Consider the following 18,613-nt stretch of genomic DNA (forward strand, 5'->3'; position numbering starts at 1 on the left):
TGAAATATAACTTTTGTAATCTATTTTCTGTGAGATGAAGAATAATAGATGAATTTACAGGTTTCTGTAAATATTTGTACTAGCCCAGTACATTGATACGTTAGGGTGTTTCCCTTATGGAAAGGTTTATTTTCTTACTTATGTGATGCTGTTGAAGCTCAATAGAAATGTTCACTTTCATTTTTATATAAAGATTGAAGACAGATAGTTTAAAATCTACATGTTATGGTAAATTGAAGCTTTAGGGTGTTTAGTAGACTCTTGATTTGGGTATTTCCTGAATAGTTTGGTTTGGAGGAATCTATATAGTGGTTAATCTAATTGCTGACTGAAAGAAAACAAATACTTGTTAGGTACCCACCTTCTGTGGGCTATTCAAATGCTAACCAGAAAATAAAACTCCTGTGTATGTGGGCTATTTTGACGTGGAATTTGTGGAGGTAAACAACTTGAATGCGTGCTGCGCATTAAGCTAAATATGGTGGTCATGGTTAGTGTTATCCATAACACTAAATCCATTCATGGGTAATAGCTAGAATTATTGCTTATGCTGGAGATTTCCTTTTTGTTCTGTTCTTGCAGGGTTTGGTTAAACAGATTATTATTTGAATCACGAATTTGCTTTAAAGTATCTCAAGCCGGTTCTTGAGTGCAGCTTAAGCACATATTTGTAAGATGCAACATGGGATCATTGAAACATAACCTGAGATTTTCAGCTATGTATAATAGTGTTCATTTTATACTGTTTAGGGAGGATGGACACATAAAACTGAAATTTTGTATGTAATGTATCTTGCTTTGTCGTCTCTAGCTAAACATTATACTTTTGTCTAGAGTTCCATGTGTTATTTAAAAGCTTGTGTATTGGATTGGATGAAAGCACTTGCACATGGATAGTACATGCGTGTGATTGGGTTATGCTTGTATGAGTGCACATGCTTTTGACACTTTGGCCTAGTGTTATGAATGAAACACTATTTTGGTTTTGTTATGGGATGGATCGATGTCCTAAATGGACCATCACCGGCCCGGAGAGCCGTGGGTTTGGTTTTCTTTCACATATGTTTTTAACTCCATCACTTAAACCACATAAGATGGTTTGACACATTACTACACTGTTCTAGTTGATTATACGGGCTGAAGTTCCATAATGGTTCCCACAAGAGAGGATGCAGGTTTTCACTTTACTTTTGCATATGGTGTTGCAAACTTAAAGAATTGACTTTAATAAGAATATATTGAATAAGAATAGTGTAATGTACGTTCTCGGATATCTCATCTGGAGTATGAGAATCTTAGAGATCCGGTCTTTAGGATCCTGTGAGGATACAAAAACTCCGTGTGCTGAAATTTGGTCTCCTGAACCCGATATTGAGGTTCCTTCTCCTGACCACGATTTTAGGGAGAGTCCGCCACTTTACCTGGGGGTGGTGTATTTGTCATAACTGTGATTGTTTTGGTACCAAGGAAGTGACACTTGTGGGCGTGGGGTGTCCCTTGTGTCCCCGACATTAGATGTGGATGTCTAATGTTCCGAAGGTGATTCGGTCGAGGGCTAAGTTGGAACCCAGTAATAAAATACAAATTGTGTGTTAAGCTATCCTGAGAACCTACTTGACTTCGGAGATTGTACCCGTTTGGTGTATCAGCGGGCAACGGTAATTAAAAAGATGAACTTAAAGCTGCGTGCATTTAATATGGCATGCATATGGAAAGATGAAACTTAAATGAAAGATTACCGAAGAAATCATGCATTGCACATAATCATGCATTTTCCTGTTATGCATTAGATCATGCATCTATAAATCATTCTCTATATCATGACATGATTTGGTGGTAGTATATGATTTACTTCTTGAAATCATGCTGCAAGGTTTTGTTATTTAGTTCTTGATATATGGTACTGCTTTACTGTTCTTGACTGGTGAGCATATGTAATTGTTGGTAGGTATGGATATTTGAATGCTGCAAATTTTATATCTGCACCCACTCAAATCATTACGTGAAATCTTATCCATGTTCTTTGTCTCACCTGGTTTCTTTAGAAGTAGTTGTGCTCAGAATTTCGGTTTTGACACCCTACTTTGTTGGTTTTTCATAGGACATGGTGAACAATGAGTCTGGACTGGCTAATGGGGATGGATGAGAGTCATACTTGGGCTTGTCAGCTTTAGCAGGAGACATAGTGGCTCTATTTTTGCTTCTTTTAGTCTTTTTAATTTCTGCAGTTGTTACTTTACTTTTGAGTTGTGTATGAGACTCTTATTGGTTTATTAATAAAAGAGTTTAGTTGGTTCTTATGGAGGATGGTTGCAAGTTTGTTTGTGGTGGTTGGGCTGTACAATGGAAATTGGAACTGTGAGGACCCTAGATCTCTGGGAAGGTTTCCACATTTCAAAAAAAAAATATTCCGCATTTTCAAAGGGTATGGATTGGTGTCGTTACAACATTTCATAAACTTTGTGAAGCATGGGCTCCTTATCCTTCTCAAATTCTCTCAACATTTCTCAAATAGGTTGCCTAAATTGAAGGAAGTATACGACTTTGTCCCAAAACTCATCATCAATAATGAATTTTTTAATTTTTTGAGACTTGACAATATCATCACCACGATAGAATGTCCAATTCTCATCAGTCACCATGTTAACCAAAGCATTCTTCACTTTCTTAATTCTTTTCACCATCACAATGATGGGTGCAAAACGTGCTTCAACGACCTTCAACAATTTAAGGTCAGAATGCCTATTAAATATAGAATTAGCATGATCGTGGTTGACAATAAAATTCCTATTGCTTTTGACATTTTTTTCTAATTTCTCAATCCATTAACATAGAGCATATGCTGGTGAATTTTCTTCTTCTTTGGTGTTGCAGATGCTCTTGAGGGTTAGATTCAAGCTGTGTGCTACACAGAGAGTCAAAAAAATATGCTGATACTTACTCTCCAAACTCAATGCTGCATTTTTACAAACTGGAGCGTTGCTTGTGATGATTTGTACTACTTTATGATCACCCACTTCTTTTATTACTTCTATAAACAACCCCTTCAAATACTCAGCATTTTTATATTCTTCAGTTATATCAACTGCTTTCAAGAATACTGGACCACTAAGCGAATAAGCAATGCAATTAATTAGTGGACACCTTTGAATATCTGTCCACATAGTTTTTTTGAGCTTAGAGGTACATAACCACTCAAATTATAATTTGCCAAAGAAGTAACTAAATCCTTCTAATAAGGATTTCTAATCCCATTAAATGGGAGTGAAGTAGAATAAAAATACCTCCTTACTTTTCTATCTCTCTACTCCCTTTCATATGTATTGAATAATACTTGTATTGTTCCTCTTCCTCTACCTTCTACATCAACTTTTCTTTTTTTTTGAGCATCTTCTTGGTGACTTAAAAATGACACACTAATTGCACAAGAATCACTCATTGTCTTCCTCTTCTCATATTCATCTTGTATTGTCTTCGCATTGCCTCATCAACTCTTCTTCATCCTGAAATGCCATGTCCTGGTATCTTCAACAAATGAGCCTTAACTCTTGTGTAAGACTCAACAAAATCTCTTTCATAGAGCATGCATCGAAATCTCTTGTTTCCACCACCTCCTCAAGTTTTTGCAAGCTTATCTACATGTGCCCATAGTGGCCCCTCATCATTACATGTTGCAGCTAAAGAACTTAAATCCATACTCCCACTACAACTACCAGCAACACTAGCGACAAAACTCACATGTGGGGATGAGGATAACGCAAGTCCTTTCCCTTTATCTATTATTTTTGTCCTAAAAACAAAAAAAATGTTATATTAAAATCAATTATGCACACAATCAAGATTGAAAATATTGAGTGCAAGGTCAATAACATATACAATAATAGACTAGTAGTAGTACTATACGTATAAATAAATACCGAAAGGTACGAGAAAAATATATAACACTAACTTTAATGCAACTTGATCTATCTAAGTATTTAACTAGTAAGTTTGTAACAAAATTTTAACAAATTTTAGGCGGTAAACTAATATGTTACTAAAATTTTAACTAGTAACAATAATAAATGTTAAAAATATCTAAGTATTTAACAATAACAATAGAATAGTAGACTAATAGTAAGGTAGTAATAAAAATATGAACATTCAACCAAATTTCAAGTAACAAAACCAGTAATAACAATCAAATTACCCAACATCAAGTCATCAACAAATAATACACATTATAAGCAACCATATGTCACAGGAAAAACTCGGTTCGACTTAGCTGGGCTTGTGAAAACTCAGTTCAGCCAGCATGTTTTGCAAAATGGCTGCTTAAAGCAGCAAAATTTTTTTTGACAGACCCCCATACAGGCCATACGATTAGGATTCGAACTTGCGACGTCCCAACAGACATATTATGTATAATATCTATGTATATTATGTATAATGTTTATATTACATAGTTTTTACATGTAAAAACTCTTAAAAGATAGATTTTTAAGACAACAAGCCAACCGAACTGAGTTTTCCCTAAAATGGGTATTTTTTTTTAAATAGGCTTGTTTATCTGAGATTGAGAGAGAGAGAGAGAGGTACAGAGTAAGGGGGAAAGAGATTGAATTGAAAGAGAGAGGCACACAATATGAAAATGGGGAAAAAAATAGAGAGAGAGAGGTAGCCGAGAGATTGAAGGAGAGAATGAGAGCGAGAATACGTACCTTGGAGATGGAGAGGAAGCGTTGCGCTCGACGGATGGTAGTAGCTGGTAGGCGTCGGGGTGTCGCAGCTCAACAGCGTTGGGAGACAGAGGAGAGACGACAAAACTGTTTTGCTCTAATCCTCAAGCCTATTTCATCTAGCATTTTTTTTAAGTCCAAAAGTTGGACATATATGACCCTGAGTGTGTTGACTGCACCCAGGGTCGGGTTGATCGCACCGGGTGCCGTACCTGCCCCGCACGCTCACCTGCGTCGCTTTGACACAGGTGTGGCACCTGGTTGGCTGAATCCCTGTGACATAGATGTCCATCAATAGAAAAATGAACGAGTACTAAAGTGAACCATGAAGAAAACACTTATAACACCCACAAAGGGCATATACAAATATCATTTCATATGATCAAACAAATTTTGTAAACCTTATAAAACATTTAACAAAAATAACACAACAATAATTTTGAAAAGCTTTTAAATATTTTAGTTTTTTTAACAAAATTAGCAAATAACTTTTCAAAAGATAAGTATCTCATGCATAATACATGAGATAGATAACTCAAGTAACATTAAAGATTTAAGATACATACTGGGTCAAGATTTTCCTTGAATCCAAGCCACACAACGATCATGAACATTCACGAAGCACGAACCTGAACCAAAGGATCTCAAGACCCCAAAAGGGTAAAATACCAAGAAGGATTTCTTGGCTTTGATACCATATAATGAAATATGCAAAAAATACAAAGGCCTCTAAGGGCTTACATAATCATAAACACAAAGTGCACATGCACATACACAAGTCCAACTAAGGGACAATACAAGAACACTAAGGCACTACACAAGCACTAAGTGCATACAAGACATTAAGGAATTAAAAAGAACACAATAATATAAAAATATACATTTTATTGAGCATGAATGCTAGGGATGATAATGGACTGGGGGAAACGGGGCCCCGCCTTGCCTTTCTCTGTTTAGACTGGGGATAGAGGGCATGAAACGGGGAATGGACCGGGGATGGAGGTTAAAATCAAAACCCGTGCGGGGATGGACTTACTCTTGCCCCGTCTTCGTCCCCGATCCCCATTAAATAAATTACTACTATACCCTTATACATGTTATAAAATCTTATATATATATTCCTAACCCTAACATAAAACCCTTTCTTTCATCTCTCCTTCCTCTATCAAGCCGCGCGAGTGTCCATTTCTCTCCTCTCCTTCCTCTACCAGCAGAAGGCGGCAGTGGCAGAAGGATCGGGGAAACGGGGCCCCACCTCGCCTTGCTTTATTTGGATCAGGGGTGGAGGACATGAAACGGGGAACAAACCGGGGATGGAGGTTAAAATCAAAACCTATGCGGGGATGGAGGACAATTTTGAGACGGGGCGGGGGTGGAGACCTTGTCCCCCTCTCCGGTTCCCTGCTAGCCCTAATGAATGCTTAAGAGAAGCATTAGAGAACGAAGGGGGATAAAGCCCCTATTTATACGCAAGAGGTCGTTTCAATAGAGCTTTTCCAAGAGCTCTACTGACTAGTCAAGTCTATGTTGACTGCAACGCCCCAAAATTTTATCCCAAATTTTTAAGGATATTTTTTTTTATAACGGCGGAAACAAAAAATACTATAGGGTTATGCATTCCGGACCATTACAGTGGAGAGCAACCAACTCATTTATTTCATTTCAATATTGATGAAAATTAACATCAGAGTTTTAAATGACATGAGCAAATAAATTATAATGAACCGAAACGATCCCGGGAACAGTAAATCCAAAACCTCGATCGAAGCCTCATCCCGTAGTCGCTCATAAACTCTATTCTTCACCTGAAAAACGATAAATTGATAGGAATTAAACCACAACTATCTAAGTAGGAATTAGTGTAATTTTTCTTGCAGGTATATCATGTGTCAAGTAGGTGATGTGGGTCTCGTGTGTGATTTTCAGCATATACAAGAGTAAGTAAAGATCTACGCTACGACAGTCAACAATTTATCAGAAGCTAACTGTCAGGTAACATCATTAACAACATTTAAATATCTCAAAACCACAGATCCAATTGAATGCTAGAAGTAAATGACCACATTTCAAAAATAACTGTGTATTGGTACAATTATAAATTTGTCACTACCTACTCAGATGTGATACCTAAGATGATCTAATTCAAATGTTTATCTTTAATTATCCCGCGGGCACACGTGGACCAAGACAACGATTTCAGAAAAAAACATTCGGGGGTATATTATTCAAAGGCATTTTATTAACCCGAACGTTCTAACTGAAACTGAAATCTCAAGAGAGCGGCCAGTGACCGACAAAATCTTTCAAGGGTCAAATCAAAACAGGATGCATCCCTAACTTCTGCAGAAGAACAAAGAGCTATCATCTAGGACACATTGGTAGTCTGAGTCCCCCCCCCAACTCCGAGGACTGAGGACCAACGAGTCACTTTAGCTCGAAACAGTTAAACACATGTCCCCGGAATTTTGTACCACCTACCCTCTCTAAGATAAGCCCGAATCTAAGTGAGTTAATCTTTTTATTTATTTAAATTACCCAAAGTACATGGGCATTTCCCCAAACTACCTCCTACTATCATAGTGGTAGGTCCCCAACCTTAGTCATTTAACCAAGGCATACACATCCCAAATTTTTTTTCGTATTGATTGCACAAACCCACTTAGAGTGCTCCGGTGCCTTTAAACCAGTCAAGCACGAATGCCCCAGTGCCTTTAAACCAGTCAAGCAATAATATTATATTCTCATTTTCATGTGAATTCACATCATAACTTCGATGGTCTATGCATGACCCTCAACACACTGGCTTGACACTCATATGTCCACAACAAACCGACCCATAGGTTCAGTTACCAGATCATCATTCATCATCATTATTATTTATTTATTCTTCAATAACAAATTGCCACAACGTACCATTAGGTTTTGACTTGTGACATCCCAACACATGGTGGCATGCACTAAAAGCTTTGTCAAACAAGCAAAGCTACTGTTGGTGTCCTTTATTGAGCATGTAGTGTAATCTTAGAGATTTGGTAATACAATTATATACCTTTCTCCCAATACATTCACATTTGAACATTCTAAAAGTTATACACTTAATGGGCATTTTGAACATTTTAAGAAATATGCATTTGAACATACTAAATTATGCAGCTTAGTATATAAAATTGAATATCATTTTACCATGCAGCTAAATATGCATTTGAGCATTAGTTTAATATACAACTTTATGTAACAGTGAATAACAACCTAATATGCAGTTAAGTTTGCATTGAATATCAGATTGATATGCAGCTTTATACGAAGTTGAACATACACTTACTATGGAGTTACATAGGCATTGAGCATCTAACTAATATGTAGCTTCATATGGAACCGAACATCCACCTATAGGCATCTAAATAGGAATTTGCATATCAACTGAATATGCATGTAAATGTTAACTTGAATTTCAACTTAATATGAATCCAACTAGATTCTCATTTATACATGCTTCCAAGATTTTTCCCACAACAGATTACGCATAACATAAATTTCTAATACCTAAAAATATTCCCTACGCACGCACACAGATCAAAAAGTCTCAACCAGGTATGTATATTCAGAAATAGCAAATGTTTCAATCCATTTCCAAATAATTTTAAGGATCCCACAAAATAAGCATGGTGATTCCTAATCTTAACACATGCTGTTATGAACCTATAGATTTCATTTAACGGAGATCACTGATATCACATACAGGGCTAATCAAACTAAATTTCCAGAATCCTATGATGAAACAACAAAATAGATTAACATTGATCCTCCTTTGATGTCCAATAATATTATAGCTACTATGAACATTTTACAGGAATCAACAATTAAGAGAAGTCGACATTTTTAGAGCCACACTTAGCACACATATATCAAATAACTTATTGTTGCTTAATTACACAGAAAAGTCAACAAAATTTTGAGCTATCATGACATTTAAATAAAAATATTGCACCACTATGGTTCATCTGAATTGCAGGCTCCGCTACGACCCCACGTTTGTTTACCTTGTTATTCTTGATCCTAAAAAGCAATATTTTCTATTCTCATGAACAAATCAAGCATGTGATAGTTAAACTTTAAATTCAATAAGTTTAACACATCATGTTTAATGCAATACAAATGACTCCATTGGGATTTCGCAAGATTGAAACAGTGGTCAACAGACCCACGAGTGTCATTGCTTAGCGGGACATCAAACATAACCAGCCATTAGATGGGGTTCAATGATAAATTAACAATTAGAACATTAACGCAGGAGGTTGATAATAGATTTAAATAATTCAATGTTATTTACTGAACAATGCTTTTGAATAGCGCATACATAACATTCATTCAAGACATGTAACCAATGACTAATTTGCAACATTGATGACAATAAACAAAACAAATTTTCTGTTCAGTCCCATCAGAGGAACACTGATAACACCTGATTGCCAAATAGATTTTTCATTGATCGATAATCTAAACCTATTTATATACTGTAAATCAAATTCAGTCACTTAGAGAAAACAAATACAGATGATTCAAATACAGAAATGTGAAACCCTATAGTAGGAATCGAAAACCTCTCCCCTTTTTACAGAAATACGAAACCTATAACCCCCTTTACAATAACAGTCCGAAACCCCCAAATCGTAGATTTGGGGTTTTCGGTTTAGGGTTGACAGAAACCCCCAATTTGGGGATTTTCCCTTTTGGTTGCCCACGCACACACCCGAGCACATTCAATAACCCCAAAAAAGTCACAACATCCTACCTGTTCCGACGAGGGGGAGAAAGCTGCCGCGATCGGGAGGTTCCGCCGGCGTCAAAGGCTCTGCTGTCGAGAGACAATGGTCGGCCGGTGTTGTCGGCATCGCCGCATGCCGAGCTTGGGCCGAGAGGGAGAGGAACCGAGAGAGACATAGGGAGACAGAGCGTGAGGAAGAGAGGAGAGAGCGAGAAGACAAAAACGGGGAGGAGAGGAGAGTGAGAGGAAGAGAGAGGAGATGGGATTTGTAGGAAGGAGGCCCCCGAAACAGAAGGGCCATTACCTCCACCCCGGCGGCTGCGCTACCCCTTCCCCCAGCCCCTTTGCAATTTCCCTTTACGGGGGTTCACGAACCCTAACCAACTTCGTTTTATCGGGCAACCCGTATCGGGTTGCCTTATATTACTTTTTTTTACTTACTGTATATACGCGAGGCGCAGTCCGGGTTCGGGTCCAAGACCGAGACCCAGGATCCAACCGTGAGTTGGATACGAGGTTCACTAGCAGCGTGAATCCACGGATTCACCTAGAATTTGGATCCGTAGGTTGGATCCATATGGATCCAACCATTATGGTATATTTAATATATTTGCTATTATATTTCTATTATTATTATTGTTTCTTCCCTAATATATATATATATATATATTATACGTACGTTTATATATAGATCCCTTATGGATCCTGGATTCGAAACGTGGATTCCAGCCCCAAACTCAGAAAATTGCGTATAAATTAACAAAAATTTAAGGATATAGGCCCTAACTAGATTTCTTTGGACCCAAATACATTATCATGGATCTCAACCACTTATTATGGGTCCAAGATCCATTGAAATCATAAAACCCTCTTAAGAAATACGGATCTAAGGATCCAAAATTTTCTTCATACTAGGATTTGGACCCATGGATCCAAATTACACTATCGTGGATTCCACGTGACTTATAATGGATCCAAATAAATTTTAATTGATTCCCTACCCTTTTTACCTCTCCGATGTCCGGGATCCAAAAAGAAATATTGTGGGTCTAAACTTCGCATAAGCTACTACGGATCCCATGAAAGTGTTATAGCTCCGATATAGAAAATTTTCTCATAAAAATCCGGTTTCAACATCGTGGATCAACTCCATTCGTCCTGGATCCAATATCGAATATGACTCTGATATGGAGGATCCAATATCAGAGATCTTGTCCATTTGCCTAAAATTCCTTATTGATTATCCAATTAAAATGTTCGTGATCCATTATCTAAGATTCGAATGGAATATTGAAAATTCGAACAGGATGCTAAGAATCCAGCATTGAAGATCCAAATAGGATATCCGAGATTCAAGTACAACTAAACAATTAAAACAATAAAATATCCTTGTAACAACCTAAGGACGTAAATTTTAAGTCTATTTATCTAATAAAATTTACGGGTATTACATTGACTAGTCAAAAAAGAACCCAACAACTCTATTTGGTATTTGACCAAATAATCCCTATAAAAATAGAAAAGGACAAAAAGAAAAGAATAAAGTAAAAGTACTAATGTGCCCCTAATGGGCACTTCCTATTACAATACTTGTGAAATGATGAAAATGCCCTTGGAGGGGATTACCTATTACATAATTATAAATAGAATATATTTATATGTATATATGTATAATATGAAACAAATATATATATATATATACACACACAACTTAACAAGAACCACAAGCACACAGGCTAGAGTTGGGGGCAAAACTCTAAGTTGTCTTATTTCCTTAAAAAAAGATATACAAGAGAGTCTACCCTCTGTATTGGGCTTACATTACAAGAAAACATTATAAAAACTGAAACACCCCTAAGAAAGATAAGAACAAGAAAGAAACAACAAAAAAATATGTACAATAAAAAGACATTTCAAATATTCAAATACCAGCTATGCCCCTAAGACACAACCTACTCGCTATTTTCACAGTAGGTTGTGGTTGTGGAGGGGAGAGGGGAGGCTTTTAAACATCTTGACAAGTTTTCATATAGTCAAAACCAAAACACACTGTAGAAAAGACTCCTTAACTTCGTATTGTGTATGTGTGTCTTTGGCGCATGTGTGCCTTGGTAGGTGGGCCCGTAATCACTATCTTACTAGTATTTTTCTTAAAAAAAAAGTGTAATCCAATATTAGATGTATTTTGCCAGGTATTTTGGCTGTATCTTTCTTAGTTTGCTTTTACTTTGTTATTTGTTAGAATCTTTTTTCCCTTCCAAAGTTTAGTTGATTGTTGAGTTGTTAAGTACTATTATTGCAGGCCTATGTTAAAAGTTCTTTCTTCCCACACTCTCCGTCACCTTGCCTCAAGTAAGTATGCCATTTCATTGGTTTCTCATAGTATGCAAAGATGGCTATGATATATTAAACAAAAGTAAGTTTTCCATGGTTCAAAGCATGTAGGATAGTAGGTTTTGTAAATTGTTATGATGCTGATGAATAACGATCTGAGTGAGAGTTGGCTTTTTATTGCTAATTTTTTGGCTCTTGGAGTCATGCTTGTAACAATTGGTTCAGGATTTAAATATGACAATTCTTGTCTGCTTTTTTACTTTGAACAATTGTTAAAAATTGTTTTCCCCTAAAAGCACTTTCAAATACTGAAATGGCCCATAAAACTTTGGTTGGTTTGTTTTGGCATGTTCATGTGCGTGTATTGATTCACGATATAAATGTTATACTTGTCCTTTTGAGCATTTTTTTCTTCTTTGAACTAGTTTTTCAGTAAGATAGCTCATGAAACTTACTATCCGAACACATTTTCCTTAATGTTTCCATATTTTTTGATGTTGTTCTTGTCCTACAAATAAGCTATTTCTTCTGCATAACTCTATGTTGGAAACTTCTGTTTACTATGCACAATAACTAGGTTTTGTTGTTGCATGTCACTTACTTGAAATGCCTTACACCATTACCTACTTATTATGACTGGGTTTCACCCATTGCATTATTGTCCTACACCCTTGGTTACTTCTCACAGTGACCGAGTTCCACTGTAGTGCCATCAGTTGTGGAAAATGCTATGGCAATTGTAGTATTTTTCTTAAAACTCATTTTCATAGGTATATCGAAAAGTTCTAGACTGATTGCCATTGATGCCAACCAACCAATGTTGTGAAAAACATTGAGGCGTAGCGAGGCGTAAGCCTCAAGGCGTAAAGCATATGCCTCAGATTTTTTTTTAACTTAAAAAATCTTTAAAAAAAAATCTAAAAATACAAATAAATAGATGAGATGATTTATTGATGAAGCAACAACCAATAATAAATCGAAAATCTCAAATAAATATCGGAAAATGTGATATTAATATGTAAAAGTAACATTAATGCAACAACATGATCTATGCAAGTATCTAAGAAATAAAATATGAGCATTCAATAAAAATTAAGTAATAAAATCTCTAACAATCAAATTTCTCAACATCATGTCATCATCAGAAAATGCATATTAACATTAACAATTTAACAACCAAATGTTTTATAGTTTTGTCCAAAACTCTCCAAAAAGAGTGTTACAACATTCAAGTACAAATGAAAGACCCCAAAAGCATATAAATGCCCATAGTAATAATAATAGCATACAGAAAAAATCTGAACTTAATACATGTTCACTAACTTGATACATGTTTAAAGAATAGCATACATAAGAAATCAATATTCAGTAAGTTACTGGAATGAAAATCATAACTTAATACATGTCTATGATTCCAGTTTATGAAAATCTTAACACCACTAAACCAATTCCAATTTATTGATGGCCCTACTGACAATATAATTCAGTTTCTGTGTTCTAATATCACCAACAGGCACAATTTCAAGGCACCATCAGAGCCAGATTTAAATTGAAAAAAGGTGAAAAGTGAAAAAAGCCAATAGATCATTCATGAATAGGAGTAGGACACACAATCTTTACAAAAATCAACACATACACAATCAATTATATGTACATACATAATCACATGCACAGTCAATTAATTGCACAGAGGAAGAAAAAGAACAGAGGAAGAAGAAGAAGAAGAAGAAAGGAGGAAAGAAGAAGCGACAACAGAGGAAGGGAAGAAAAAAAAAGAGGAGAGAAGAAGAAGAAAAGGAGGGAAGAAAAAGAACAGAGGAAACAGAAGAAAGGAGGAAAGAAGCAGAAGTAGAGGAAGGGAATAAAAATGGAGGGAAGAAGAAGAAGAAGAAAATGAAAAGGAGGAGGAAGGAAGAAGAACATAGGGAGGAGGGAAGAAAAAGAAGAATAATAAGAAAAAGGGAGGAAAGAAGAAGCGGCAGCAGAGGAAGGGAAGAAGAAAAATGACGAGGGAAGAAGAAGAACAAAAGGAGGGAAGAAAAAGAAGAAGGAAAACAAAGGAAGAATGAAGGAAAAAGAAGAAGCAAAGGACGGGAATAAAAAGGGAGGGAAGAAGAAGAAGAAGAAAAGGAGGAGGAAGGAAGAAGAACATAGGAAGGAGAAGAAGAATAATAAGAAAAAGGGAGGAGGAAAGAAGAAGCGACAACAGAGGAAGGGAAGAAGAACAATAACGAGGGAAGAAGAAGAAGAAAAGGGGGAAAGAAAAAGAAGAAGAACAGAGGAGGAAGAAGAAAGGAGGAAAGAAGAAGTAGAGGACAGGAAGAGAAAATGAGGGATGAAGAAAAAGAAGAAAAGGAGGGAAGAAGAGGAAGGAAAAGAAGAAGAAGAATGAGCAGAAGAGACGAAGAAGAGGGAGAGAAAGTACATACCCGGTGGTGGCTGCAGCTGGTGGTAGCTGCCGCCAGTGGTGAGGGGGTTGGTGGTTGGGGAGCAAAAGGGAGGAGAGACGGAAGGGGGAGGGGTGTCGTAACATCGGTCCTCCCTCCCCCTTTTTATTTTATTTTTATAATTGAGGAGAGAAGAAGAAGAAGAACAGAGGAAGCATAAGAAAGGAGGAAAGAAGAAAGAAGCAAAAGCAGAGGAAGGGAATAAAAATGGAGGGAAGAAAAGGAGGAAGGAAGAACATAGGAAGGAGGGAAGAAAAAGAAGAATAATAAGAAAAAGGGAGGAAAGAAGAAGCGACAACAAAGGAAGGGAAGAAAAAAAATGACGAGGGAAGAAGAAGAAGAAAAGGAGGGAAGAAAAAGAAGAACAAAAGGAGGAAAGAAGAAGAAAAAGAAGAAGAAGAAGAAGAAGAAGAAGAAGAAGAAGAAGAAGAAGAAGAACATAGGAAGGAGAAGAATAATAATAAGAAAAATAGGGAGGAGGAAAGAAGAAGCGGCAACAGGGGAAGGGAAGAAGAACAATGACGAGGGAAGAAGAAAAAGAACAGAGGAAGAAGAAGAAGAAAGTAGAGGACGAGAAGAAAAAGGGAGGGATGAAGAAGAAGAAGAAAAGGAGGGAAGAAGAGGAAGGGAAGAAAAAAGAAAAGGAGAAAAAGAAGAATGAGCAGAAGAGAGGAAGAAGAGAGAGAGAGAAATTACATACCTGGTGGTGGCTACAGTTGGTGGTGGTTTGGGAGCAAAAGGGAGGAGAGACGGAAGAGGGAGGGGTGCCCTAACATCGGTCCTCCCTCCCCCTTTTCTTTTTATTTTATTTTTATAACTGAGGCGTGCGCCTCACCTTGAGGCGCGCCTCAAGGCATATGAGGCGCACACCTCATATGCATTTGCGCTTTAGCCTTGCGCTTCAAGGCAAAAAGCTTCTCGCCTTGAGGCGAGGTGCACTTTTTGCACCTTGAAGCGCATTTTTCACAACACTGATGCCAACCTTCTATTCTTTATCCTAGTGAGGAGCACTTTGCCCCACTAATAGGCATCAAATGTGTGCATGCTTTTTGTTAATAAAGGAGGCTACTGATTTCTTGAGCGAACTCTCATAATTATTTTGAACAATCTTTAATTACATGAGATGATTTCATATTATGTGGATCTGTGCATTGAAACTATTAGTGTTAATTTATGTAGATATGTATGTGTATGATGTGTTAAGGGACATGCTTGTCATTTTTTATGGGTATTTTGTTCTCGTCTTTTTTTTCTTTTTTCAATCCTATATAACTATTTTTAAGGTATTTTTGTGCTTTTCAAGTGGTCTATAGTAGGTATTTTATAGATCACGAGTTTATGTAAGGTGACTCCATAATGAAGATAAGAGTTTTTCACTCATGTTACCTCTCTTTTGGATCCTTTGGTTTGTAACTTATGAGATGCACTGTACTGTTGAATGTCATTCACCCTTTTGTTTGGTAAATTGGCCCATACTTATGCATCAATGCCTGTTTGGGCCTGTGTTCTTGTGGATGGCTTTCCTCTGTAGACCATTATTTAGTCAAGAAAGGAAGCTTGAGAGCATAAAGACGTTTACCTTTGCAGCATTGGGATTTTATGAAAATTGCTAATTTTACAGCAGTTTTAATTTATTTTGGTGAATCTGACTCCCAGTAAAATATCTTGATAAAGTTGTGGCTTTGTTAGATATCTATCATTGAAGGAAGTGCAACATCTAGAAAAGCCATTATGGGGTCTTTGGATCAGTCCCTTACTACACGCGTGTGTGTAACGACCCCAACCAACCCTCGAAAAATAGTGATTTTTTTTAAAATAATTACGGAAACCTCCCAAGGACCCAGGGTACATCACATATTTAATATAATCAAACCACAAACCATTTCATGCATTGAATCAATTAGAAGTAATAATTTGAACTTCATATAATTAACCAATAAGTCAAAAAGTCAAAATATAAAATCGACTCTCTAAAAAATTCTGCGCATAAGTCAAAACCCAAGCACCAAGTCACAAGTCTCGAGTCCTCCAGCCAGCCAGTCCTACGCATCATTAAGCATCTGTGCCTGCAAAACACTTTTAGAAAACAGGTAATAACCGAAGTCCTCATACGAATTCCTATAAAAATCCAACAGTAAAGGAAATAACATAAATTGACTCATGCATAACTTTAAAAGGAAATCACAAACAATAACTTACTACAATTAATTTACCATTCAAGCATTCAACAAATATCATGCCAAATCAAATATTCAGAAATTCTTGAAACTAATGGTGAACAGTAAAAGATGCATGATTCAATGCACATGCATGAATTACTTCTTAAGTTATTTATCAGAGTTGCTTTTGCATGCATGTCCCTATTAAATGCATACACATTTAATTTTACTTTTTCTTAAACCTGCTGATACTCAAAATGAGCACAATTCTCAAAGTTCAAGACAGTCCCCAGTTATAACTTAACACACAATTTGTATTTTATTTACTGGGTTCCACACTTGTTCTTCGATTGGTATCAGGAATCCTCACCTTCCATCAAAACATTAGGAATCATCACCTAATGTTTAGACATCAATGAAAATCCTCAATCATTGACACCACTTTCTTGGTATACAAATAACTACAGCTGAGTCAACACCACCCTTAAGCAAAGTTACTGAAAGCTTTCTAAAACTGTGGTCGGAACGTGAACCTCACATCGGGTTCTGGGAACACAATTGCACACAGAGTTTTAGTATCCTCACGGTCCTTCATGACCATTATCCAAGATTCTCACACTGTAAAAGGGACATCAAGGAAGAACATAATTACACCGTTCTGGTCTCTTTTACCATTTAAATTAATTTCAGGTTCTTTACACAAGAACCATTTTGCAAATTAACATGCAATAACAATTTCGGGCCCTGACCCTCACAATTTAACAATGTAATTAAAGTTTGGAAAAACCAATAATTTTCAAAAATCATTTTGCAATGCATAAACAATCTAGTAGCACTGGAGCAACACATGCTCCTGTTCTACATAAGCCCATAGTGGTTCACTTATAACCACTAACATATCTCAAAAAGTGATTTGGGCAAATCGCAAAAATTTCAGTGAATATAAAATACACTATTTTACAATTTATGTTCACAATGCACATTCACAATACAATAATAATGACATTTAGCCAAGCACATACACATGTATATAGAAGGCTTGCAGACTACACTATTCATTATCAAATTTATGCATATGATCAACAATCATTGCAAACGATCTACATAAGATCAGATTTATGCATATGATCACAATCATGCAAATATCTAATTATAACCAAATTTATGCGTATGATCGAACATATTCATGTACATGACCAACTGACTACAAACATGTACACGGTCATCTTCATGTACACAAATCGGCTAACAGGAGTAGTTGCATAACTCTTGATCTGCTTCATGTACATGATCAACTTCATGTACATGAATCGGCTGACATAGATAGGCATATAAATTTTGACCAGATTCATGTACATAAACAACTGACTGTAAACTACATATGTGCAATCAGCTTCATGTACATGATCAGCTGACATGGATATATATATGTGCTGATCAGATTCATGCACATGATCAACCTCATGTACATGAATCGGCTAACATAAAATACTTATGCGTGCAGATCAACTTCATGTAGATGATCAGTTTCATGTACATGAATTGGCTAACCAGAAAATAAATCTGTATGCTGATCAGATTCATGTACATGAATCAGCTAATCAGAAAATACATTTGTGTGTTGATCAGATTCATGTACATGAATAAGAAAAATACATCTATGTGCTGATCAGATTCATGTACATGATCAACTTCATATATATTGTAACGCCTCGAAATTTTAACCCAAAAATTTTGAGGATTTTTTTTTGAACAGCGGAAACAAATAATAATTCCAAGGTTAAGCATTCCGGAACGATACAGGAAAGTAAGAGCAAGACACATCATTTATTTTTATTTTAACAATAATATAATTAAACATCAGAATTTCCACATTATGAGTCTCAAACTAAATCAAATCTGAAAGTGAGTAGGACTGCCCAGGAACAAGTAAATCAAGTCTCGATCGATGCCTCATTCTGCGATCGCTCATAAACTCTATTCTTCACCGGAAAAATGATAAATTATAGGAATTAGACTATAGTTGTCTAAGTAGGAATTCCTGTAACTTTTCTTTCAGATATATCATGTGTGAAGTACGTGATGTGGGTGCCGTGGGTGATTTTCAGCATATACAGGATCAAATAAAGAAGCTATACAACAACAATAACATGTATATCATTTAGCCAACAACTACAACATTAACAGAGA

At 36.4% G+C, this 18,613-nt stretch overlaps 1 protein-coding gene across 9 annotated transcripts in view; it reads left to right on the top strand.

The window, feature by feature from the left end:
• LOC149845205 (DNAse I-like superfamily protein) overlaps positions 1-18,613 on the top strand; it is a 184,252-nt gene that overhangs the window by 60,408 nt on the left and 105,231 nt on the right. For all 9 annotated transcript variants that reach the window (XR_016430180.1, XR_016430179.1, XM_089995602.1 and 6 more), the window contains exon 4: positions 11,786-11,835. Coding sequence is in view for 7 of the 9 variants with exons in the window: in XM_089995602.1 (XP_089851728.1) it covers positions 11,786-11,835 (50 nt within the window). In the remaining 2 variants the exon portion in view is untranslated. The remainder of the gene's footprint in view (positions 1-11,785; positions 11,836-18,613) is intronic.

The sequence above is a fragment of the Nuphar pumila genome, chromosome 2, assembly GCF_984573655.1.
Source record: "Nuphar pumila chromosome 2, dmNupPumi1.hap1.1, whole genome shotgun sequence".
Lineage (NCBI taxonomy): Eukaryota > Viridiplantae > Streptophyta > Magnoliopsida > Nymphaeales > Nymphaeaceae > Nuphar > Nuphar pumila.